Genomic DNA, 24,888 nt, shown 5'->3' on the forward strand with positions numbered 1-24,888 from the left:
ATTCTCAAGAATAAAAACAAATTATAATAAAAAATAAAATTTAACTAAAAACATGACTACCCAGATGCATTTTTTGCAAACTCTACCAAAGGTTTAAAGAACACCAATACTTCTGAGACTGTTGCATAAAATTAGGGTAGAAGGAACTCTACCATACTATCTTCACTATCATACTCTAACATCAAAGTCAAATTAGATATACATACACAAAGGAAAACGAAAAATCAGTCTCCTTGATGAACATAAAGACAAAAAAGTCTCATTTAAATGTTTGCAAATCAAATCCCAGATCATATAAAAAAATCATTGACAATGTTCAAGTTGGGTTCATACCATAACTTCAGGAATCTACAAACTGATAAATGCAATGCATCATATAAATGGATTCAAGGGGCTGCCCCTCCTCTCCACATGCAGCCAGAACCCTGCTGCCCACGCCAGCCCAGTCACAGCACTTAGCAGCCACCCCCGGGAACCTCATCAGTGTGCCCAGGCCGCGGAGCAGGTCTGATGGACTTCCTTGTTCCTGTGGCTCACCGTCCTTTCCAAAGATAAAGGGAATATAGAAGCCAGCTCCCCAGCTGTCATCATTTGGCAGTGGATTGCAAGACTGTTCTTCGCACTGCAGAGAAGACAACCCATCAGACCTCAGACGACGTGTTCAAGGAAAGGAATAGGATGAGTGACTCTTCTCAGAAAAGCAGCAGTATGAATGCTGGCTCATCTTGTTGTTGTTTGGGGGAAGGCTGAGACAGGGTTTCTCTGTGTAGCCCTGGCTGTCCTGGAACTCGCTCTGTAGACCAGGCTGGCCTCAGACTCATAGAGATCCTCCTGCCTCTGCCTCCCACATACTGGGATTAAACGCATGCACCACCAGCTGTCTCATACTTTTTTTCTGTGGCCAAAATCTGTATACTTTGTTGGCCGTCCACGGATGCACTGTCCACGTTTGCCCATGGTGTGCGCATTGGTTTGGGAGGACAGTGCCACCCCTCACCCTCTTCCCTCCCCTGAGTGAGTGAGTGAGGCCCTGTGGGTCCACTTCCCTACTCCTTGGAGCACAGATGATTTTTCCGTAAATGGCTCCTTTCTCATTCTTTCTACAGATTTTTATGCGGATCTTTAGGAAGCTGCAGGTCCCGTAAGAGGAAGCATGACATTATGTGCACATATGTACTTAGATGCTCCTTGGAGCAGTACTGCCAGGTTCCCTTTGCTGTCACTTACTGTGTAAGTGCTACTAGAGACCCTGGCGTGTGAGAGTCAAGTTTCTTTTCCCCTGGGAATGTGTGTCCGGACTGAAACTCACCGAAAAAATGTAACGATGGAGCCTCGTGTGTTTGTTCCCAGCACACTAATGGAAGTTGACTCCTGGTCTGGGGACTAGAAGGGGCCTGAAGGGCTGACTTGGTTTATTTCTTTGCCTGAGTTGAGTGCCCATGTTAAACAGTATTATGTTCTAGGACAGGTGCTACTGAACAATGCAATTTCTTACAGTTACATTGACTGCAGCTGGTCAGACATAGCTTTTTCTTTGGTCTCTAAAGACATCCCATACAGGCAAGTGGACAGCATTGAACACTGAACTCGTTCAGTTCAAGGCCAAACCAGAGCGTCCTGCTACAGGGGCAAATCTGTGTGCTTCTGGAAGCGCCTCCTATTTCGGAGATGTTTACATAGCTCCCACATCCAGTCAAACCCAAGAAGATCTTGAGGAAAACAGTGTCTGGGGCTTGAGTGACACCCGTTTGTGGAAAAAGACCACAAGGCTCTGTGGTGTGGCTTTGGACTGTGTCCCAGATGACCAACAGACTGGTGATCTGTAACTGACCAGAAGGTTAGAGAGTTCCTGGCTTCCCGATTGCCGGAGAGATGATCGACACCATTGGTCTTCACAGAAAAGGAAAGTTTGTTTGGATCCTTTGTCCTCTTGGGGTCCTGTTCTATAAAGACCTAAGAACAGCTTCTTACATGGCTTGCACATTTGTTTTTCATTCATATACTTGAACAGTTAGGTAGAAGTCTGAACATCTGGTGGTAGAGCAGTATTTATTGTTTAACTGAGTACACATAGAAAGTGTGAATGACCTGAATATATTCAGCATGTTCATTGAATGTTGTAATGCTGTTTGTTTTGTTTTGTATGTTGCAAAACAGAGCTTATGTATAAGTTTTTGTGGGACTTTTTAAGCCTAATTAAACAGGACACATATCTGGAAAAAAATAAATGGACTCAAGGACAGAAATCACAGGAGTGTGGTGCTTTGAATAAGAATTGCCCCAATAGGCTCATAGTCTTTAGAAAGTTTCACTACTTGAGAGGGATTAGGAACTGTGGTCTGTTGGAGGAATGTGTCACTACAGTGGGCTTTGATGTTTCAAAAGCCCAAGCCAGGCCCAGTGGTGGGGAGAGAAACAGAAAGAGACACAGAGAGAGAGAGACAGAGAGAGACACATACACAGAGACACACAGAAACAGAGAGACAGAGACACACACAGAGATACACAGAGACAGACAGACAGACACACACACAGAGACAGAGAGACACACAGATACAGAGAGACAGAGAGAGACACACACACAGAGACAGACACAACACACAAACACAGAGAGAGAGACAGAGAGAGACACACACAGATACACAGAGACAGAGAGACAGACAGAGAGACAGAGAGAGAAAGAGATAGACAGAGAGAGATACACACACAGATACACAGAGAGAGAGACAGACAGACACAAAGAGAGAGAGAGACAGACAGACAGACAGACAGACACACACACACAGAGAGAGAGAGAGAGAGGTAGATATAGATCCCTGCTGCCCACTGATCCAGATATAGAACTCTCAGCTCCTCTCCAGTACCATACCTGTTTGTACGTCACCATGCTGTCTGCCATGCTGACAATGAACTAAACCTCTGAAAGTTTAAATAAGCCCCCAAGTAAATGCTAACCCTTATTGTAGGGACATAGCCCCACCCATTGGGGGCGTGTTCGCCTCGGGCTAATGTTTATGGATAAATCTGCCGGGCGTGAGCCCAGCAGCCCTTTTCTTTTGCTCCGCTTTTCCAGTACTCCGCAGGAACCTGTGGTCCTGTAAGTCTATTTCCTTATTAAAGCTGTAAATATCTATATAATCTGTCTACATTCATTTGCGCCACCACATTTGGCGTCCCAACGTCGGGCTATTTTGCCCCCGACCCAGCACAGGGGGGGCGCAAGCTCCACCTTTCCTGGCTAGTTGCCTGAGCTCAGGAAGGCCATTTACAGCGTGCTCCCTGCTCGCTTTCCCTTCCCCCACTCCAGGCCACTACAGTCGCAGAGCAGCGACCCCCCATAGAGCAGTTAATAGCTCCCTGCTTCTTCCAAACCCTCACTGCCTGATTTAAGGGAAGCACCTGCGGTTTTGAAGCAAAAGCCGCCAACCCCTTCCCTTAACAGGCAGTACAATAATTTTTGTTTTGAGTTAATTGTTTCAGACCGGCTCTGGCTTAGACCACGTGGACTCAGGTGCATTTCTTTAGCCACCACTGGCAGGAAAACTTCATTACAGGTACATAATTTTCTTTTATAAATAAGAAAAATGTCTGAAAACATTACCATTCAAGACTTTAACAGCCTTTTCAGTTGTACCATGTGGGAGATTTTACAAGAAGTGTCTGTCAGCCCACAGATATGGATCTTTCTGGGATTCGTAGTTTTCCTTGGTACTATATGGTTTGATAATAGAAATATGATAAAGTCTTTACAAGACGAGGTTGAACTCTTAAAAACAATTCAGAATGACAACAATCTTCTCAAAAATCAGTTTGAAGTTCTCCAGGCAGAGAATAGATCTTTGTTTAACACAACTCGACAAACTGAACAAAATTTAGAAGAGGTACAGGCTGATGTTAAGGAGAAATTCATTACTATGGAAGAGGGAACAGCTGATTTGGATCGTAAGCTTCAGTCCCTTTCAGTAGGAACAGAAACATTAACTGAGAGAATCAAAACTGCTGAATGTGACAATCGGATTTTGTCTAAAGCTTATGACAGATTGACAGAAAGATTATCTATACAAGAAGGCAGCACGGTATATGCTATAAAAATTATGTCCAAAGATGAGACGTTATCTCTAATGGACAAACTTCATACTTTAGAATCCTCAATGAAGGCTTTAGAACATAATTCTGGACAGGAGATTCAGACATTAAAGAAGGCAATGGTGAATAGAATTGAAAAGATTGAGGAATTTCTAAATTCTGAGGAAGAAGAGCAAGAGGTAGAAAGGCATATTTTAACTAAATCTGTGGGTAAATCCCTCCGGGACAATTCCCACAAAGCTCTACCTACAGTTCTACCTGCCTTTCCAGTTGTAACAACAGAGAAAGTAGTTGGTTCCAGAAACCCTAGGGTCATCAAGGAAGATACATGGGAACCTGTCCGTATGAATGATCTCAAAGAAATTAAACAGGCTGTAATGACTTTTGGAATGAATGCCTCTTTTGTTAAAGAGATGCTAAGATCTTGGGCCACCACGAATAAAGTCACGCCCTCTGACTGGTTTCAACTGAGCTCTGCTGTCCTTGAGAGTGGAACGCAATTGAAATGGAAATGCTTATTCAGGCAAGAGGCTAGACTTTTAGAACAGCAGGAAAGAGCAAAGGGAATTGAGATTTCCATAGATCAAATTTTGGGAGAGGGGCTATTTTCTGAGCCTCAGGAACAAGCTAATTTGGATGAAAACATACTCTCTGTGTGTACTACAGCAGCCTTAAGGGCTTGGGACAGTGTGCAAGACCCAGGACAGAGGATGGAATCATTTGTCAGAGTTAAACAGGGTCAGAGAGAACCCTTTAGTGACTTTTTACAAAGAATAACTAAAGCTGTACAAATAGGGATATCTGACCCAGAAGCAAGACGTATAATGATCCAGACTTTGGCTTATGAAAATGTAAATGTGGAATGCAAAAGGATTTGGGGACCTTTAAAGCTCAGATCAGCGCCATTAGAAGAATGGGTCTTGCATACACTAGATGTTGATACATTTGACTATGGCACTGAAGCATGGGTAGAAGAAGCAATTTCCAATGGTAAAAGGAGACACAGAATACCAAATGTTTTAATTGTGGCAAAAGGGGTCATATGAAAAGGAATTGTAGACAACGGATTTTCAGAAATAATAATAATACATCTTCTAGAAATAACAGAAATAGGAGGACTCAGCCTTCAGGTTTATGTAGAAGATGTGGAAAGGGCAGACACTGGACGAATGAGTGCAGGTCTACAAGAGATAGACAAGGCAACCTGATACAGACGGGAAACATGAGAGGGGGGGCCTCACAGGCCCCCATGGCAAACATGGTTCAGTCATTTCCAGTTACTACAGAGAACGTGACTCGTCAGGACAATTAGAAAGCCCCATGCCTACTGTTACAAGCAATAATGATCAGAAAGATGAGTTCCGTGTGTTTTGGCAAACTTCTATAAATGACCAAAGACCAAAACTGAGAGTGTGTGTAAATGGCATTTTTATTACTGGCCTGCTGGACACAGGTGCGGATGTAAGTATCATTACCCCAGAATCTTGGCATCCATATTGGCCTCTTCAGAATGTAAATGTTCAGCTCCTGGGAATTGGAACCCTATCTCGAGTAAGGCAGAGCACGAGATGGGTTGAATGTATAGGACCAGAGGGACAAATAGGAAAATTAAGGCCATATGTAGCCAATATTGCAATGAATTTATGGGGTCGTGACCTATTACAACAATGGAATACCCAAATTAACATTCCTGCTACTTTTAGAGCCTATATTTCTGGGGATAATATTAAAAGATATTACAAACGGAGAAAACCGGCCATTCGGGCTGTACAAGAACAAGCAATTGATGTCCCTTCAGAGATACCAACAGCCTTGCCTTTAAAATGGTTGACTGAGAAACCAATATGGACAAAGCAACGGCCTTTAGCTGAGGAAAAGTTACAGGCTTTAGAACAGTTGGTACAAGAGCAATTAGATGCTGGACATATAGAAGAATCTACCAGCCCTTGGAATTCTCCTGTATTTGTGGTTAAGAAAAAATCAGGTAAATGGAGAATGGTGACAGATCTCAGGGCTATCAACAAGGTTATTCAACCTATGGGCCCTCTGCAATCTGGAATTCCTTTGCCCTCTTTATTGCCAAAAGGATGGCCTCTCATAGTTATTGATTTAAAGGATTGTTTTTTCACTATACCTTTACAAAAAGAAGATAGAGAAAAATTTGCCTTCACAGTGCCTACTTATAATAATTCTCAACCTTCGAGGAGGTACCACTGTGCCGTCCTCCCCCAGGGTATGTTAAATAGCCCCTCCCTGTGCCAATATTTTGTGAATCAACCATTGCAAATAATACGCAAGAAATTTCCCAAATCGATAGTATATCATTACATGGACGACATTTTGTTATCCGATTCAAACATGGATACCTTGAGCAGACTGTTTGAAGAAATAAAAATACTTTTACCAAAATGGGGATTGCAAATTGCTCCTGAAAAGATTCAGAAGGGAGATTCTGTTAATTATTTAGGTTATAAAATAGGTTTACAAAAAATTAAGACACAAAAGGCACAAATTCGGAGAGATCGCCTACGGACTCTTAATGACTTTCAAAGACTATTAGGGGACATTTCCAGTCTACGGCCAGCTATTGGGATAACACCTGATCTAATAATTCATTTGAACAAAACCTTGGATGGTGACAAAGATTTAAACAGTCCCAGAGAATTAACAGCTGAAGCAGAAAAGGAACTGACGATGATTGAGGAAAAATTACAACAGGCACATGTGGATAGGGTAAATCCAGAGCTCGACTGTATTCTTGTCATACTACCATCAAAAATTTCCCCTACAGGAATTTTAATGCAGAGAGATGATATTATCTTGGAATGAATCTTTTTACCACATAAACCAAGTAAGAAACTGAAAACTTATGTAGAAAAAGTCTCTGAGTTAATTATAAAAGGCAAGTTGAGACTTCGTCAACTAGCAGGCATAGACCCAGCAGAAATTATAGTGCCTTTCACTGCTGATGAACTAAAGAAATTATGGGAAGATAATGAACCATGGCAAAGAGCTTGTGCTAATTTCTTGGGAGACATTAATAACAACTATCCAAAAAGCAAGAGGCTTAACTTCATAAAGAGAACTTCTTGGATCCTTCCTCGAATCGTCCGTGATACTCCAATAACTGGAGCCCGTACGTTCTATACTGATGCCAATAAATCAGGGAAGGCAGGTTACAAATCAGAAGACTTGGGTAAGGTGGAACAAAGTCCTTATGATTCTGTCCAGAAGGCAGAATTATATGCCATTCTTATGGTGCTAAGGGAATTTAAAGAACCTATTAATATAGTTACTGATTCACAATATTCAGAAAGAGTTATTTTACATATTGAAACTGCTGAATTTATACCTGATGATACAGAACTAACCTCTTTGTTTATCCAGGTGCAAGATTTGATTAGGAACAGGCTTTGCCCTATGTACATAACACACATCCGATCCCATACGGGTCTGCCAGGTCCTCTAGCACAAGGTAATGCAGAAATTGATCAATTAGGCAAGGGCCTTAGCTGTGGAACAGTTTCCTGCCATTTCACTAAGGCTACCAACCCAGAGCAGTGAGTCCCTGACTAGAGGGCAGGCCTCAAGGTCCCCGCCAGGGAAAGCGGGCCCCTGCTGCTTGGTCTGCAGTCTCTGCTGTGATCTGCTGGACCTGCTCTGCCTGCGCCCTACTTCCCTTAGTCCCTGGCTCATTGGGGCATCCAGGAGTTCCTGTGTAGGTGCCGAGAAGTTTCATCGGGACGGGTGAGTGTGTGCTATCCTGGGGCGGACTGTCCCGGTAGAGAGCACAAACGCCCCTCCCCCAGCACCTGCTGTAGGGCTTTCTCTCCTACACACCCGCACCCACCCCCACCCCCAAGCCTGCCTTGTCTGCAAGGTCCTTAGCTGTGGAACAGTTTCCTGCCATTTCACTAAGGCTACCAACCCAGAGCAGTGAGTCCCTGACTAGAGGGCAGGCCTCAAGGTCCCCGCCAGGGAAAGCGGGCCCCTGCTGCTGGGTCTGCAGTCTCTGCTGTGATCTGCTGGACCTGCTCTGCCTGCGCCCTACTTCCCTTAGTCCCTGGCTCATTGGGGCATCCAGGAGTTCCAGTGTAGGTGCCGAGAAGTTTCATCGGGACGGGTGAGTGTGTGCTATCCTGGGGCGGACTGTCCCGGTAGAGAGCACAAACGCCCCTCCCCCAGCACCTGCTGTAGGGCTTTCTCTCCTACACACCCGCCCCCACCCCCCCCAAGCCTGCCTTATCTGCAAGGGCCTTAGCTGTGGAACAGTTTCCTGCCATTTCACTAAGGCTACCAACCCAGAGCAGTGAGTCCCTGACTAGAGGGCAGGCCTCAAGGTCCCTGCCAGGGAAAGCGGGCCCCTGCTGCTTGGTCTGCAGTCTCTGCTGTGATCTGCTGGACCTGCTCTGCCTGCGCCCTACTTCCTTTAGTCCCTGGCTCACTGGGGCATCCAGGAGTTCCTGTGTAGGTGCCGAGAAGTTTCATCGGGACGGGTGAGTGTGTGCTATCCTGGGGCGGACTGTCCCGGTAGAGAGCACAAACGCCCCTCCCCCAGCACCTGCTGTAGGGCTTTCTCTCCTACACACCCGCACCCACCCCCACCCCCAAGCCTGCCTTGTCTGCAAGGTCCTTAGCTGTGGAACAGTTTCCTACCAGTTCACTAAGGCTACCAACCCAGAGCAGTGAGTCCCTGACTAGAGGGCAGGCCTCAAGGTCCCCGCCAGGGAAAGCAGCCCCCCCGCTGCTGGGGCTGCAGTCTCTGCTGTGATCTGCTGGACCTGCTCTGCCTGCGCCTTACTTCCCTTAGTCCCTGGCTCATTGGGGCATCCAGGAGTTCCTGTGTAGGTGCCGAGAAGTTTCATCGGGACGGGTGAGTGTGTGCTATCCTGGGGCGGACTGTCCCGGTAGAGAGCACAAACGCCCCTCCCCCAGCACCTGCTGTAGGGCTTTCTCTCCTACACACCCGCACCCATCCCCACCCCCAAGCCTGCCTTGTCTGCAAGGTCCTTAGCTGTGGAACAGTTTCCTACCAGTTCACTAAGGCTACCAACCCAGAGCAGTGAGTCCCTGACTAGAGGGCAGGCCTCAAGGTCCCCGCCAGGGAAAGCGGCCCCCCGCTGCTGGGGCTGCAGTCTCTGCTGTGATCTGCTGGACCTGCTCTGCCTGCGCCCTACTTCCCTTAGTCCCTGGCTCATTGGGGCATCCAGGAGTTCCTGTGTAGGTGCCGAGAAGTTTCATCGGGACGGGTGAGTGTGTGCTATCCTGGGGCGGACTGTCCCGGTAGAGAGCACAAACGCCCCTACACTAAGGCTACCCAACCAGAGCAGTGAGTGCCTGCCTAGCGGACAGGCCTCAGCAACCCCCGAAAGGGAGCACAGGCACCTCCAGCTTGTACTGCAGTGTCGCCTGTGTTCTACTGGACCCCGCCTGACCCCTTGCATCCGGCCTTCTTTATGCGGGTCATTGGAATACCACGCATCCATGTTTTGGTGTTGAGGAGTTCATCTGGAAGGGAACGGTTCCTGCCACTACACTGAGGAGATACACCTAGAGAGTTAGTCACTGCAAAGACTGGTCCAAGACATCAGGCCTCTCCTGGCTCCATTTGAAGGAAAAGATGGGCAGGCGCCAATGCAAGAATTCCCCCAACAACTTGAAAGGCAACGTGACACCACCAGGATCCAGGAATCCCGAAATGAGAAGTCTACACCCTAATTCAGAAGAATTAGAAGAATTCGACTCAAAAGTGAATTTTATGAAAATAATAGAGGACCTTAAACAGGAGGTGAAAAACTGCCACAACCAATTAGAGATTACAAACAAAAAGGTAGAGGAAATGAATAAATATCTCAAAGATACCCAAGAAAACCAAGAGAAACAAGAAAAAGTAATCAAACAGGTAAGGGAAACGGTTCAAGACTTGAAGAATGAAGTGGAAGTAATAAAGAAAACACAAACCGAGGGAAGGATGGAGATGGAAAATTTGGATAAACGAACAGGAACTACAGAGACAAGTACCACCAACAGATTAGAAGAGATAGAAGAAAGAATCTCAGACACTGAAGATACCATAGAGAAAATAAACACTCTCATCAAAGAAAACAGCATAACCAACAAATTCTCATCACAAAACATTCAGGAAATCTGGGACACAATAAAAAGACCAAACCTAAGAATAATAGGGATAGAAGAAGGAGAAGAAGTACAACTCAATGGTCCAGAAAATATATTTAATAAAATTATAGAAGAAAACTTTCCCAACCTTAAGAAAGATGTTCCTTTGAAGGTCCAAGAAGCATATAGAACACCAAATCGACTGGATCAAAAAAAAAACATCTCCTCGTCATATAATAATCAAAACACAAAACATACAGAATAAAGAAAGAATATTAAGAGCCGCAAAGGAAAAAGGTCAAGTTACCTATAAAGGTAAACCTATCAGACTTACACCTGATTTCTCTATGGAAACCATGAAAGCCAGAAGGTCCTGGATAGATATACTGCAGAAACTACGAGACCATGGATGCAAGCCCAGACTACTATACCCAGCCAAGCTTTCGTTCACTATAAATGGAGAAAACAAAGTTTTCCAGGATAAAAACAAATTTAAACAATACGTAGCCACAAATCCAGCCCTTCAGAAAGTAATTGAAGGAAAATCACAAACCAAGGAGTCCAACAATGCCCACAATAACTCAGACATCTAATGACCCTTCACCAGCACAACTTGAAGAAGGGAAACACACAAACTCTACTACCAAAGGAAAGAAAGAAAGAAAGGAAAAATGACCGGAGTTAACAACCACTGGTCATTAATATCACTTAACATCAATGGACTCAACTCACCTATAAAGAGGCACAGGCTAAGAGATTGGATACGAAAACAGGATCCAACATTCTGCTGCTTACAAGAAACACACCTCAACCACAAAGACAGACATCTACTCAGAGTAAAGGGCTGGGAAAAGGTTTATCAAGCAAACGGACCTAAGAAACAAGCAGGTGTGGCCATACTAATTTCTAAGAAAGTTGACTTCAAACTAAAATCAATCAAAAGAGATGGAGATGGACATTTTTTACTCATAACAGGAACAATTCACCAGGATGAAATCTCAATCCTGAATATATATGCCCCTAATATAAAAGCACCCACTTATGTAAAAGAAACGTTACTAAAACTCAAGGCAGTCATCAAACCACACACACTAATAGTAGGAGATTTCAACACTCCTCTCTCGCCAATGGACAGGTCAATCAGACAGAAACCTAACAGAGAAATAAGAGGATTAAGGGAGGCAATGAATCAAATGGACTTAACAGACATCTATAGAACATTCCACCCAAATAGGAAAGAATATACCTTCTTCTCTGCAGCTCATGGAACCTTCTCGAAAATAGACCACATACTCGGTAACAAAGCAAACTTACACAGTTACAAAAAAATATCGGTAACCACCTGTGTCTTATCAGATCACCATGGATTAAAGTTAGAATTCAACAACAATGCTATCCCCAGAAAGCCTATGAACTCATGGAAACTGGACAGTCAACTACTGAACCACACCTGGATCAAGGAAGAAATAAAGAAAGAAATTAAAGTCTTTCTTGAATTCAATGAAAACGAAGACTCAACATACTCAAACCTATGGGACACTATGAAAGCAGTGCTAAGAGGAAAATTCATAGCATTAAGTGCCCACTTAAAGAAAACGGAGAAAGCACACATTGGAGACTTAATAGCCCACCTGAAAGCTTTAGAAAAAAAAGAAGCAGACTCACCTAGGAGAAGTAGAAGACTGGAAATAATCAAATTGAGGGCTGAAATCAACAAAATAGAAACACAGAAAACAATCCAAAGAATCAATGAAACAAAAAGCTGGTTCATGGAGAAAATCAATAAGATTGATAAACCCCTATCCAAACTAATCAAACGGCGGAGAGAGAATACGCAAATTAACAAAATTAGAAATGAAAAGGGAGACATAACCACAGACTCAGAGGAAATTCAGAGAATCATTAGATCTTACTACAAAAACCTGTATGCCACAAAATTGGAAAATGTTATAGAAATGGACACTTTTTTTAGATAAGTACCATTTACCAAAGTTAAACCAGGACCAGGTGAACAATCTAAATAGACCTGTTAGTCGCGAAGAATTAGAAGTTGTTATAAAAAACCTCCCCACCAAAAAAAGCCCAGGTCCAGACGGCTTCAATGCAGAATTCTACCAGAACTTCCAAGAAGACCTAATACCTATACTCCTTAATGTATTTCACAATATTGAAACAGAGAAGTCATTGCCAAATTACTTTTATGAAGCTGAAGTTACTCTGATACCAAAACCACACAAAGACTCAACCAAGAAAGAGAACTACAGGCCAATCTCACTCATGAACATCGACGCAAAAATACTCAATAAAATACTGGCAAACCGAATCCAAGAACACATTAGAAAAATTATCCATTATGATCAAGTAGGCTTCATCCCAGAGATGCAGGGCTGGTTCAACATACGAAAATCTATCAATGTAATCCATCATATAAATAAACTGAAAGTAAAAAACCATATGATCATTTCATTAGATGCTGAAAAAGCATTTGACAAAATTCAACATCCCTTTATGATAAAGGTCTTAGAGAGATTAGGAATACAAGGGTCGTTCCTGACTATAATAAAAGCTATTTATAGCAAGCCGTCAGCTAACATCAAATTAAATGGAGAGAAACTCAAAGCTATTCCACTAAAATCAGGAACACGACAAGGTTGTCCACTCTCTCCATACCTCTTTAATATAGTGCTTGAAATTCTAGCAATAGCAATAAGACAACATAAGGGGATCAAAGGGATTCAAATCGGAAAGGAAGAAGTTAAACTTTCATTATTTGCAGACGATATGATAGTGTACATAAGCGACCCCAAAAACTCCAGCAAAGAACTCCTTCAGCTGATAAACACCTTTAGTAGCGTTGCAGGATACAAGATCAATTCCAAAAAATCAGTTGCCCTCCTATACACAAAGGATAAGGAAGCAGAGATGGAAATCAGAGAAGCATCACCATTCACGATAGCCACAAATAGCATAAAATATCTTGGGGTAACCCTAACCAAGGAAGTAAAGGATCTATTTGACAAGAACTTTAAGTCAATGAAGAAAGAAATTGAGGAGGATACCAGAAAATGGAAGGATCTCCCTTGCTCTTGGATAGGGAGGATCAACATAGTAAAAATGGCAATTCTACCAAGGGCAATTTATAGATTCAATGCAATCCCCATTAAAATCCCATCAAAATTCTTCACAGATCTTGAGAGGACAATAATCAACTTTATATGGAGAAACAAAAAACCCAGGATAGCCAAAACAATCTTATATAATAAAGGATCGTCTGGAGGCATTACCATCCCTGACCTCAAACTCTATTACAGAGCCTCAGTATTGAAAACAGCTTGGTATTGGCATAAAAACAGAGAAGTCGATCAATGGAACCGAGTAGAAGACCCTGATTTTAACCCACAAACTTATGAACACCTAATTTTTGATAAAGGAGCTAAAAGTATTCAATGGAAAAAAGAGAGCATCTTCAACAAATGGTGCTGGCAGAACTGGTTGTCAACGTGTAGAAGAATGAAAATAGATCCATATCTATCACCATGCACAAAACTCAAGTCCAAATGGATTAAAGACCTCAATATTAGTCTGAACACACTGAACCTGATAGAAGAAAAAGTTGGAAGTACTCTACAACATATGGGTACAGGAGATCACTTCCTACGTTTATCCCCAGCAGCACAGACATTAAGGACAACATTGAATAAATGGGACCTCCTGAAACTGAGTAGCTTCTGTAAAGCAAAGGACACTGTCACTAAGACAAAAAGGCAACCCACTGACTGGGAGAAGATCTTCACCAACCCTGCAACAGACAAAGGTCTGATCACCAAAATATATAAAGAACTCAAGAAACTAAACTTTAAAATGCTAATGAACCCAATAAAAAAATGGGGCACTGATCTGAACAGAGAATTCTCAACAGAAGAAATTCTAATGGCCAAAAGACACTTAAGGTCATGCTCAACCTCCTTAGCGATAAGGGAAATGCAAATTAAAACAACTTTGAGATACCATCTTACACCTGTCAGAATGGCTAAAATCAAAAACACCAATGATAGCCTTTGCTGGCGAGGTTGTGGAGAAAGAGGCACACTCATTCATTGCTGGTGGGAATGCAAACTTGTGCAACCACTCTGGAAATCAGTGTGGCGATTTCTCAGGAAATTTGGGATCAACCTACCCCAAGATCCAGTAATACCACTATTGGGAATATACCCAAGAGATGCCCCATCAAATGATAAAAGTATCTGTTCAACTATGTTCATAGCAGCATTGTTTGTAATAGCCAAAACCTGGAAACAACCTAGATGCCCTTCAATGGAGGAATGGATGAAGAAAGTGTGGAATATATACATATTAGAGTACTACTCAGCAGTAAAAAACAATGACTTCTCGAATTTTGCGTGCAAATGGATGGAAATAGAAAACACTATCCTGAGTGAGGTATCCCAGACCCAAAAAGAGGAACATGGGATGTACTCACTCATAATCGGTTTCTAGCCATAAATAAAAGACATTAAGCATATAATTTGTGATCCTATAGAAGTTAAATAAGAAAGTGAACCCAAAGAAAATCATATAGTCATCTGCATGGAGAGGGGGAAGTAGACAAGATTGCAGGGCAAAAACTGGGAACTTGCGGGTGAGGTGGCATGGGGCAAAGGCGAAATGGGATGAGAAACATGAGAAGGGGAGGATGGGAGGAGCTCGGGGGATTGGGATGGTTGGGATATAGGAAGGGAGGATACGGGAGCAGCGAAGTATATATCCTATCTAAGGGAGCCATCTTAGGGTTGGCAAGAGACTTGACTCTAGAGGGGTTCACAGGTGTCCAGGGAGATGTCCCCAGCTGGTACCTTGGGCAACTGAGGAGAGGGAACCTGAAATGACCCTGTCCTATACTGATGAATGTCTTACCTATCACCTTAGAACCTTCATCTGGCGATGGATCGAGGTAGAGACAGAGACTCAATTTGGAGCAACGGTCTGAGCTCTTAAGGTCCAAATGAGGAGCAGAAGGAGGGAGAACATGAGCAAAAAATCAGGACCACGAGGGATGCACCCACCCACTGTGACAGTGGAACTGATTTATTGGGAGCCCACCAAGGCCAGCTGGTCTGGGACTGAATAAGCATGGGTTGATTCCGGACTCTCTGAGCATGGCGGACAATGAAGGCAGATGAGAAGCCAAGGACAATGGCACTAGGTTTCGATCCTAATACATGAACCGGCTTTGTGGGAGCTTAGCCTGTTTAGACGCTCACCTTCCTGGAAGTAGATAGAAGACCTTCGTCTTCCCGCAGGGCAGAGAATTTGGACTGCTCTTCAGTATCAAGAGGGAGGGGGGATGGTGTGGGGGGAGGAGAAGAGGAGTGGGGATAGGGGGAGGGAAGTGGGGGGAGGGGGCAATATTTGGGAGGAGGGGAGGGAAATGGGAAACGGGGAGCAGGTGGAAATTTTAATTAAAAAAGAATAAAAAAAAAAATAACTATAAAAAAAAAAAAGAAATTGATCAATTATTGATTGGTAGTGTGCTACAAGCCTCTGAATTTCATAAAAACATCATGTTAATAGCAAAGGTTTGAAGAAAGAGTTTTCTATTACATGGCAACAAGCTAGGGAGTTTGTAAAGAAATGCCCTACTTGCTCTTTCTATAACCAAACGCCACTGCCTGCAGGGACTAATCCAAAGGGCACCCAAAGGAATGAAATCTGGCAGATGGATGTGTTCCACTTTGCAGAATTTGGCAAATTAAAATATGTTCATCACACCATTGACACGTATTCAGGCTTTCAGTGGGCAACGGCTTTAAGTTCAGAAAAAGCTGATTCAGTTATCACTCATTTATTAGAAGTCATGGCCATCATGGGTATACCTACACAAATAAAGACAGATAATGGTCCTGCTTATGTCTCTAGGAAAATGAAACGGTTTTTTGATTATTACAATATCAAGCATGTTACAGGTATACCATACAATCCTACAGGTCAAGCAGTCATAGAAAGATCAAATCGAACTATAAAGGATATGTTGAACAAACAGAAAGGGGTGGAAAACACCCCCAGAAATAGGTTACATAATGCTTTGTTAACCTTGAATTTCCTCAACGCTAATGAGAAGGGAACATCGGCTGCAGAAAGACATTGGATAATGGAAAAGTCTACTGAACTAAATCAACCAGTTTATTTCAAGGATGTGCTGACCTCACAATGGAAGCCAGGAGATGTGCTGCGTTGGGGAAGGGGATTTGCTCTTGTCTCCACAGGTGAGGAAAAATTGTGGATTCCATCAAAATTGATAAAGGTTCGTTTTGATGAAGAGAAGCCAGTTGGGAAAGATAAATAACAATTCAATCACATGGATGGCAATCATACTGATGGTAAGTAATACAGATAGGTTGGGGGCAGGGTTCTCTTCTTATCTCCACAGGAAAATACCCATCTTCAAAGAATTTAAGGTACCCCTAATATTTAATTAATGATGGAGGGACTTGTTCTGTAAGTATTAATTTATATATATATATATATATATATATATATATATATATATATATATGTCTTAAACTTTCTTTGCTTTTCCTCATATCTGTGTCTTTCTTTATATGTCAGTATATGTCCTTGTTGTTAATGTTTAAATTTCCCATAACAAGCAACAAATTTTCCTACAGTAATCTTTGAAGTTTCCAGGATGAAGATGGGGCCCCACAACATCATCTCCATCTGGTTTTTATGACGTCATGAATTTTTTTTTTTAAAAGCGCTAATATTAGACCTGTTTTTTGGTACCAACTACAAGAGACAATTTCGAATGGTGCACATTTTTGACAACACTCTGGTCGGACCTTCTCAAAACGCTCTGAGACTAGTTACAATTTTCTTAGGTCAAAGGTTAATTTGGGAATTTTACCATCATTTGCTTTCACAGGACCCCCTAAGAAGAACATCGCCCCCATGTCAGCTAGAAGCAATCTTAGAGGACGACATCCCTCTCCCAATAGAGTTTGCCCTCAGGGTTGGGGACATCTTTTAATGGTTGGTTTAGGGTTGAGGGGATGGGGTGATATTTTTTTTTGGAAAAAAAAAAGAAGAAGAAGAGGAAGAAGAAGGGGGTAACTGGTTTTTTGGGATGATTGGTATTTGTGAATCACTGTTTATAGAAAATTGTACTGGTACTGTTTCTTGTATATTGATATGTTGAATATTGAATGTGAGTGTTCCTACCTCTATTTTTGTGTGAGTATGCTTATAACTTTGTCTATATTGTATTGATACATCTACCATATTACATTGTACATTTCTACCTCTGATACTATGACATTGTTTACAGTTGAAGATCATTGTCTTCATATATTGCACAGTTGTTTATTCTTTTAGTCTTCAAAGTTAGATAGGTATTGAGAATTATATGTTTGTCATATTTTAAGTTAATCAGGTCTTTTAGTTACATAGAGATTATATTTATTATAGATAGTATGATCTTCAGCCTCTTCGAAGAGCTGTAGAAAATGGCCTTTAATCTAACCTAAAATTTCTGTGCCAAAGAGACACAATTACTCCTGGCAACACCACTCTACTCCCGAGAGAACGTTGAGCACCAAAGACACTCCACTGGGAGCTTGTCTTCTTGGCAGAACTGGCCTTTGGGTTAAGAAAAGCCCATACCTCAACTTCTGACAAAGATACAGAATATCCCTAAGTGGATGAAACAGGATTGTCTTATCTTGCCAAGACAGGGTAGGATAGTCCTAAGAAAGTTCCTTGCCTTTAATAATGGTATGCCAGTTATGTTAGGCCTTAGCCAAAGTTGGTTGACTCAACATTGCAAACGAGACTTTGGGTGATTGCCCAGGTCGTCAGTTGTCTCTGTCAATTGTTGCACATTTTGGATATCTCTCGATTGTTAAGTAATATTTATTCCCTTCTCAGATCTTTGACGGAGTTGAAGATTATATAATTGTAGTTACTCTCTATGTTATTTAGACTCCTTGAGATAGAATGTTTAGCAAAAGTTTTGTTCTCAATATTGTTTGTTATATTTATTATTTGCTATTATTGTATATAGTTGTATTTGGTTTGGTTCTATCTTATTTAGACAAAAGGGGGAGATGTAGGGACATAGCCCCACCCATTGGGGGCGTGTTCGCCTCGGGCTAATGTTTACGCAGGGCGTGAGCCCAGCAGCCCTTTTGTTTTGCTCTGCTTTTCCAGTACTCCGCGGGAACCTGTGGTCCTGTAAGTCTATTTTCTTATTAAAGCTGTATATATCTATATAATCTGTCTACATTCATTTGTGCCACCACACCTTATAAGACTTGCTATGGTTGTGGTGTCTTTTTACAGCAATAGAATATTGACTAAGACAGAAGTTAGTACTAAAAGTGGGGTATTTTTGTGAAAAGACCGACCATACTTTTTTTTTTATTATTATTCTTGAAAAAAATTTCCGCCTCCTCCCCGCCTCCCATTTTCCTCCCTTTCCCCCCACTCATTCCCCCCTCTCCTTTCCCCCTCCCTCTCCAGTCTGAAGAGCAGTCAGGGTTCCCAGCCCTGTGGGAAGTCCAAGGTCCTCCCCCCTCCATCCAGGTCTAGGAAGGTGAGCATCCAAATAGGCTAGGCTCCCACAAAGACAGTACATGCAGTAGGATCAAAACCCAGTGCCATTGTCCTTGGCTGCTCATCAGCCCTCATTGTTCGCCATGTTCAGAGAGTCAGGTTTTATCCCATTCTTTTTCAGACCCAGTCCAACTGGCCTTGGTAATAGAATGTGGATTTTGAGATTTTGGACTACAAAAGCAGTTGAATATTTTAAGTGGGGCTTAATGGGCCATAATAGGAGTTTGGAAGACAGTGGTATTGACAGCAATGTAGATTATGACAGCCAAATTTAAGAAATTTCAGAGAATAGTAGTAAGTGGCCTAGAGACCACTGTTGTGAATTTTAGCAAAAAATAAAATGTGACTGCTTTCTGCCCTTGTTCAAAAGTAATCTGCCTGAAACTAAATTGAAGAATTTTAGATTAACAGCATTGGCAAAGGATATGTCAGGACAGTCCAGTGTTAACTGTGTTGCTTGGTTATTAGTGGCCGTTCTTATTCAGACCTATAACAAAAGGGGCAAACTAAGCAAGGAAACATACAAAATTTACATTTTGAAGAGAAAAGAAGCACTAGGAATTGTAATAAAACTAGGTCCAGGGTTCAAAAAGGAAATGTTTAAACCTGAAGCTAAATGGAATAAAAAAGAGAGTGATGGCCTTAGGGAAACATCCCACTCAGCAAAGCTTCCAGCTTCTAAAAGGAAATTAAAGAAAAGCACAAGCATCAAAGCAGAACTCTGGTAAAAATGAATTTAAATGAGGCGCCATCGCCCAGTCCCAAACAAGCAGCAGAATTTGGCAGTTTCAGCCATGTGGATCTGGCTTCAGAGTCAAGAACACAAGAAAGAGGTTGTGGAATTTCCCCCTGCAGCTAAGGAAAGCTGTTGAGGCCAGGCATGTGTCAGGGGTGTTCCTCTATGGAGGCCCAGAGAGGCCACTGCATAAAACTGTGAAGGTGAACCTGGATTGTGTTAGATATCCCAAGATGTTGGAGATGCCAAGGCAGCTAACAAGGAGTAGAACCAGCCCAAGAAAGATAAGTGTTTTACAGTCAACAAAGCTGAAAGGAGTTGGAGATCTGAAGAGCACTTTGACATCAGACATGGAGATGCAGAGTTTGGAGTTTGCCCAACAGGTTTTTAGTCTTGCTTTGGTCTAGTATTTCCTAACTATGCTCCCTTCCCTGCATTATGGAATGGGTAATGTATATCCTGTACCATTGCATGTTGGAGGTATATGATGCACCTTTGAATTTCTATTTTACATGGGTTGCAATTGAGAGATTACCACGAGTGTAAGACACTTTGAATTTTGGGGTTTTAAGCAGTATTGAGAGTCTTATAGACTATGAGGTTTTTTGAAGTTGGGCTGAATGCATTTAGGCATTATGATATGGCTACAAGGCTATGGGAACCAGGGAGTGGGATGTGGTGGTTTGAATAAGAATGGACTCCATAGGCTCCTGTGTTTGAATGTCTAGTTATCAGGGAGTGCCACTACTTAGCAGGGATTAAGAAATGTCTTGTTGGAGAAGGTACAGCCTTGTTAAAGGAAGTCTGTCACTGTAGATGGGCTTTGAGATTTCAGAAGCCCAAGCCAGGCCCAGTGGTTCTCTCTGTTCCTCCTGCCTGCCAATCCAGATGTAGAACTCTCAGGTCTGTAGTTGGGGGCTGCTTGTTCATTTCTCGATTGCCCAAACCCAAAATAATCACACAGAAACCATATTAATTAAAACACTGCTTGTCCTATTAGCTTAGGCATGTTTCTAGCTAGCTCTTATATCTTAAATCAACTTATTTCTATTCATCTGTGTATCACCACATGGTTGTGGCCTACCAGTATGGTTCCATCTGGCATCCAATATCTGTTTCCTGCAGTGGCTACATGGCTTCTCCCTGACTGCCTACTCTCTCTTCCTCTATCCACGTGGAATTCCTGCCTTGCCCTGTTCTGAGCTGCAATAGGCCCAAACAGTTTCTCTATTAACCAATTAACTCACAGCATACAGAGGGGAATCCCATATCACAGGTCCTCTCCAGCATCATGCCTGTATGTTGTTATGCTTCCCACCATGCTGATAATGGACTAAACCTCTGAAACTTTAAGCCAGCCCCAATTAACTGCTTTTCTTGTAAGAGTTGCCATACTCATGGTGTAATAGAACATTGACCAATACAATGACAAATAGGTACAGAAAAGATTTCTGACAAAATTCATCATCCCTTCATGATCAAAAACCCTGAAGAGACAGAAAAAGAAAGAACTTACCTTAACATAAATAAAGGTTTTACACAATAAACCTATAGACAACATTATACCATATACACTAAACACAGGAATAAGACAAGATTGCCTATTCTTTCTACTTCTACTCAACATAGTGTTCAGTGAAGTCTTAGCTAGAACAATAAGACAAGAAAAAGAAAGAAAAAGATATAAGTGGGAAAAGAAGTCAACATATTTTTGTTTACAGATGACGTGATTCTATACATTAGGGACCACAATGATCCTACTAGAAAACTCTTGGAGCTAATTAAAACTTTCAGTGAAGTGGTAAGATACAAAATTGAGATACAAAACTCAGTAGCTTTAATCACAAATATTCTTGAGGAAAAAAAGAAAAAATTACATATGCAATTACATTAGAATAAACCCAATCAAGGAAATGAAACATATATACAATGAAAATATTAAAACACTAGAAATAAATTGAGATGCAGGCAGATATTCACTGTTTGTGTGCAGTCCATGCCAGTCTAAAGAACAAATAAGAGGCCCACCTGCCCTTGGAACCCTCCCATGCCCTCATTTCAGATCCAAAAGACCAAAGCTGTTGACATCTCTTCCCACCCAACTCCTGCTCCTGCTGCTATACCCCTCCCCCAGTTATTGAAGTACAGCAACTCCTGAATATTACAACACGGTTGAAACACAAGAAAATGACCTTAAAACCAACTTTATGAAGACTATAGAAGTAATTAAAGAGAAAATAAATAAATACCTTAAAGAAATCCAGGAAAACACAAACAGTGGAAGGAAATGAATAAATTCCTTTGTGGTGGTTTGAAAGAAAATGGCCTCAAAAGGTAGTAGCACTATTAGGAAGTGTGGCATGGTTAGAATAGGTGTGGCCTTGTAGGAGGGAGGGTGTCACTGTAGATGCAGCATTTGAGGTCTCATATATGTTCAACCTATGCCCAGTGTGGTACACAGTTCAGTTCCTGTTGCCTACTCATGGCTTCTTATCTAATAGCATGTCTGCCTGCATGCCACTATGCCTCTCACCATGATGATAATGAACTAAATCTCTGAAACTGTAAGCTAACCCAAATAATGTTTTCCTTTATATGAATTGCCTTTGTCATGGTGTCTTTTCACAGCAATAGAAACCCAAAGAGACCCTTTAAGAAAACCAAGAAAAAAACAAAAGGGTGAAGGTAATGAATAAGATTGTTTAAGACCTGAAAATAGAAATAGAAGCTATTAAGAAAACACAAATTGAGAGACTCCTGGAAATGGAAAATCAAGGTAAGGAAATAGGAACTAAAGGCACAAGCATTATCAACAGAATAAAAGAGATGGAAGAGAGACTCTCAGGTGTAGAAGATATGATAGAATAAATTGATACTGTGGTCAAAGAAAATGTTAAATCTTAAAAGTTCCTGACACAAAACATCCAGGAAATCTGTGACACTATGAGAAGAATAAATCTAAGAATGTTAGGAATATAAGAAAAACAAGATCCCAAGCTAAAGACCCAGAAAATGTTTTCTATTTTTTTAAATTTAGAAAACCTTTATTACACTAAATTGTCAAAATGTAAAAAGATAAGATAAAATTCAACATGTGTGGGACTGACAAAAGTAATTCAAGGTTGAATATATAATTTAAACATATTTATAACTAGTAACAATATTAAAGTACTAATAAATTCTCCCAACTTAAAAGCAGATGTCAAAATAGAGTCCCTTGAAAACTCTACTAAACCATTAAAGAAGTAAAATCATTACAACTGAATTATTTAATACACGCAATGAAAAACAGTTACAAACTCTTTTAATGAAGCTTGTATTACTCTGATATCAAAATCAAATAAAGAAATACAGACCAACTGGTAGGCAGACTGTTTCTGTCCCACCAGCCAGCTTGAAAATAACCACACAGAAAATTGAAATAACCCCTGTATCAGACCACCATGGATTAAAGCTGGGTTTCAGAGCTGTTTGCCTGCAAGCTCAGTGGAACCCTGGACCACGGATTGCTCCAATACTGGGGGATCCAAGAGCCAGCCATCAGGGACTATTCCTGTGGCTGGGCTCTATCCAAACCCACCGTGCCCCCACACCGGCCAGTTCAATTACAAGCTCAGTAGAACCCTGGAACACATATTGCTCTAATACGGAGGAGACCTAAAAGACAGCCACAGCAAGGATTGAACCAAGACACCAAAGACACTGTCAACCTCATGTGAAGAAACAGATGAGTAGGTACCAATGCAAGAATTCCTCCAACATCCTAAAAAGCAACAGGGTAACACCAGAACCCAGCAGACACAGAAAAAGAAGACTTGATCATACTAACCCAGAAGAAGTAGAAGAAAAGGACTTTAAACATAACTTTATGAAAATGATGGAGACCTTTAAAGAGGAAGTGAAAAACTCCCTTAAATAAATGGAAGAGAAGATAAACAAAAAGTTGGAAGAAATTAATAAATCCATCAAAGAAACCAAAGAAAGTAAAAAAAAAATCAAACAATCAAACAGGTGAAGGAAACAGTTCAAGACTTGAAGACTGAAACAGAGGTAATAAAGAAAACACAAACCAAGGATATTCTGGATATGGAAAATCTGGGTGGAGTGGGGTGAGTTTGTGACCGGCGGCGGCGGAAGCAGCCCTGGACAGGGAACTCTGAAGTTCCTCATCCCCCACCCTATACTCCCCGGGCTCCCTGCAGGGGCTCTACCCCCCCATACTGCCTCTCTCTTCTTGTCCCACCCAGCTTGCATCCAGAACCCTTCTTCTTTCTGTCCCCTTTCCTCTTTGGGCACATAACACCATCCAGCTCAGTCTGTCTGGCGCTGGGGGCAAATCCTCAGGGCAAGTAGGCAGGCGAGACTTCCTTTGTTTCACTGGCCTGCCTGCACCAACCAAGGTAGGCGCTTTGTTTACGAACTACCCAACCTGCAAGGAGATCTGATCTCGGCACCAGGAGAGACAGCAGTGGGCTGACACAGATGTCACTGTTTATAATTTTTGGATGTACGGATAGCATGATTCTGGCTGTGATGGCATATGACAGATTTGTGGCCATCTGCCACCCTCTGCATTACCAGGTCATTATGAATCCCAGTCGCTGTGGTGTCTTATTTCTAGGGTCTTTTCTTGTTAGTCTTGCAGAACTACTGTTCCACTATGTAGCAGTAATAAATATTTCCAGCTGTGAGGATTTTATTGAAATCTCCAATTTTTTCTGTGGCCCTTCTGAAGTACTTAAACTTGCCCACTTTGATACTACCACCAATAACATAGTCAGATACTGTGTAGGTGCTCTCTTTGGGCTACTTCCTATTTCAGGAATCATTTTCTCTTACTTTAAAATAGTTTCCTCCATCATACGCTCATCACCATCAAGTGGGAAGCACAGAACCTTCTCCACCTGTGGGTCTCATTTGTCCATTGTTTGCCTGTTTTATGGGACAGGAGTAGGATTGTACCTCAGCTCCTCTCTGTCACATTCTCCAACAAGTAATGCAGTGGCCTCAGTGATGTACACTGTGGTCACACCTATGTTGAATCCCTTTATCCACAGCCTAAGGAACAAGGACATTAAAACTGCATTAAGAAAGATTCTTAGAAGAGCATTCTAATCATTGAAATTCTTTATAAGTTTGTACGTGTGTGTGTTTGTGTATAAACTATACATATAAATCCCAGTTAATTTCTCGCTTATTACTAACTGATAATTCACAAAATTGCCTGATAAATTGGTGGTCATTGAGTTTGCATATATGGTTAATGTTTACTTTTTACAATGCACAAAACTTTGATGTTGGAAAGATAAAACTATTCTAGGGCCGAATGGTGTACTTTA

General features: G+C 41.9%; 1 protein-coding gene across 1 annotated transcript; it reads left to right on the forward strand.

The window, feature by feature from the left end:
- The first annotated feature begins 367 nt into the window (after positions 1 to 367).
- On the forward strand, positions 368 to 24,664 carry LOC130884741 (olfactory receptor 18-like). Its single transcript, XM_057785865.1, has 3 exons — positions 368 to 505; positions 1,548 to 1,822; positions 24,007 to 24,664. Exons 1-3 carry the CDS (start codon positions 368 to 370, stop codon positions 24,662 to 24,664), a joined length of 1,071 nt encoding a protein of 356 aa, XP_057641848.1.
- The last annotated feature ends 224 nt before the right edge of the window (positions 24,665 to 24,888 follow it).

This window comes from Chionomys nivalis, chromosome 12 (assembly GCF_950005125.1).
Source record: "Chionomys nivalis chromosome 12, mChiNiv1.1, whole genome shotgun sequence".
Taxonomy (NCBI): domain Eukaryota; kingdom Metazoa; phylum Chordata; class Mammalia; order Rodentia; family Cricetidae; genus Chionomys; species Chionomys nivalis.

Bases quoted from the DNA above. Each gene is read 5' to 3' on its own strand.
- LOC130884741 (XM_057785865.1), top strand. From the start codon at position 368: ATGCATCATATAAATGGATTCAAGGGGCTGCCCCTCCTCTCCACATGC. The intron at 506-1,547 runs GTCTGATGGACT...TGGTCTCTAAAG, and splicing joins GTGCCCAGGCCGCGGAGCAG to ACATCCCATACAGGCAAGTG. The intron at 1,823-24,006 runs GTAACTGACCAG...TCTCGGCACCAG, and splicing joins GACCAACAGACTGGTGATCT to GAGAGACAGCAGTGGGCTGA.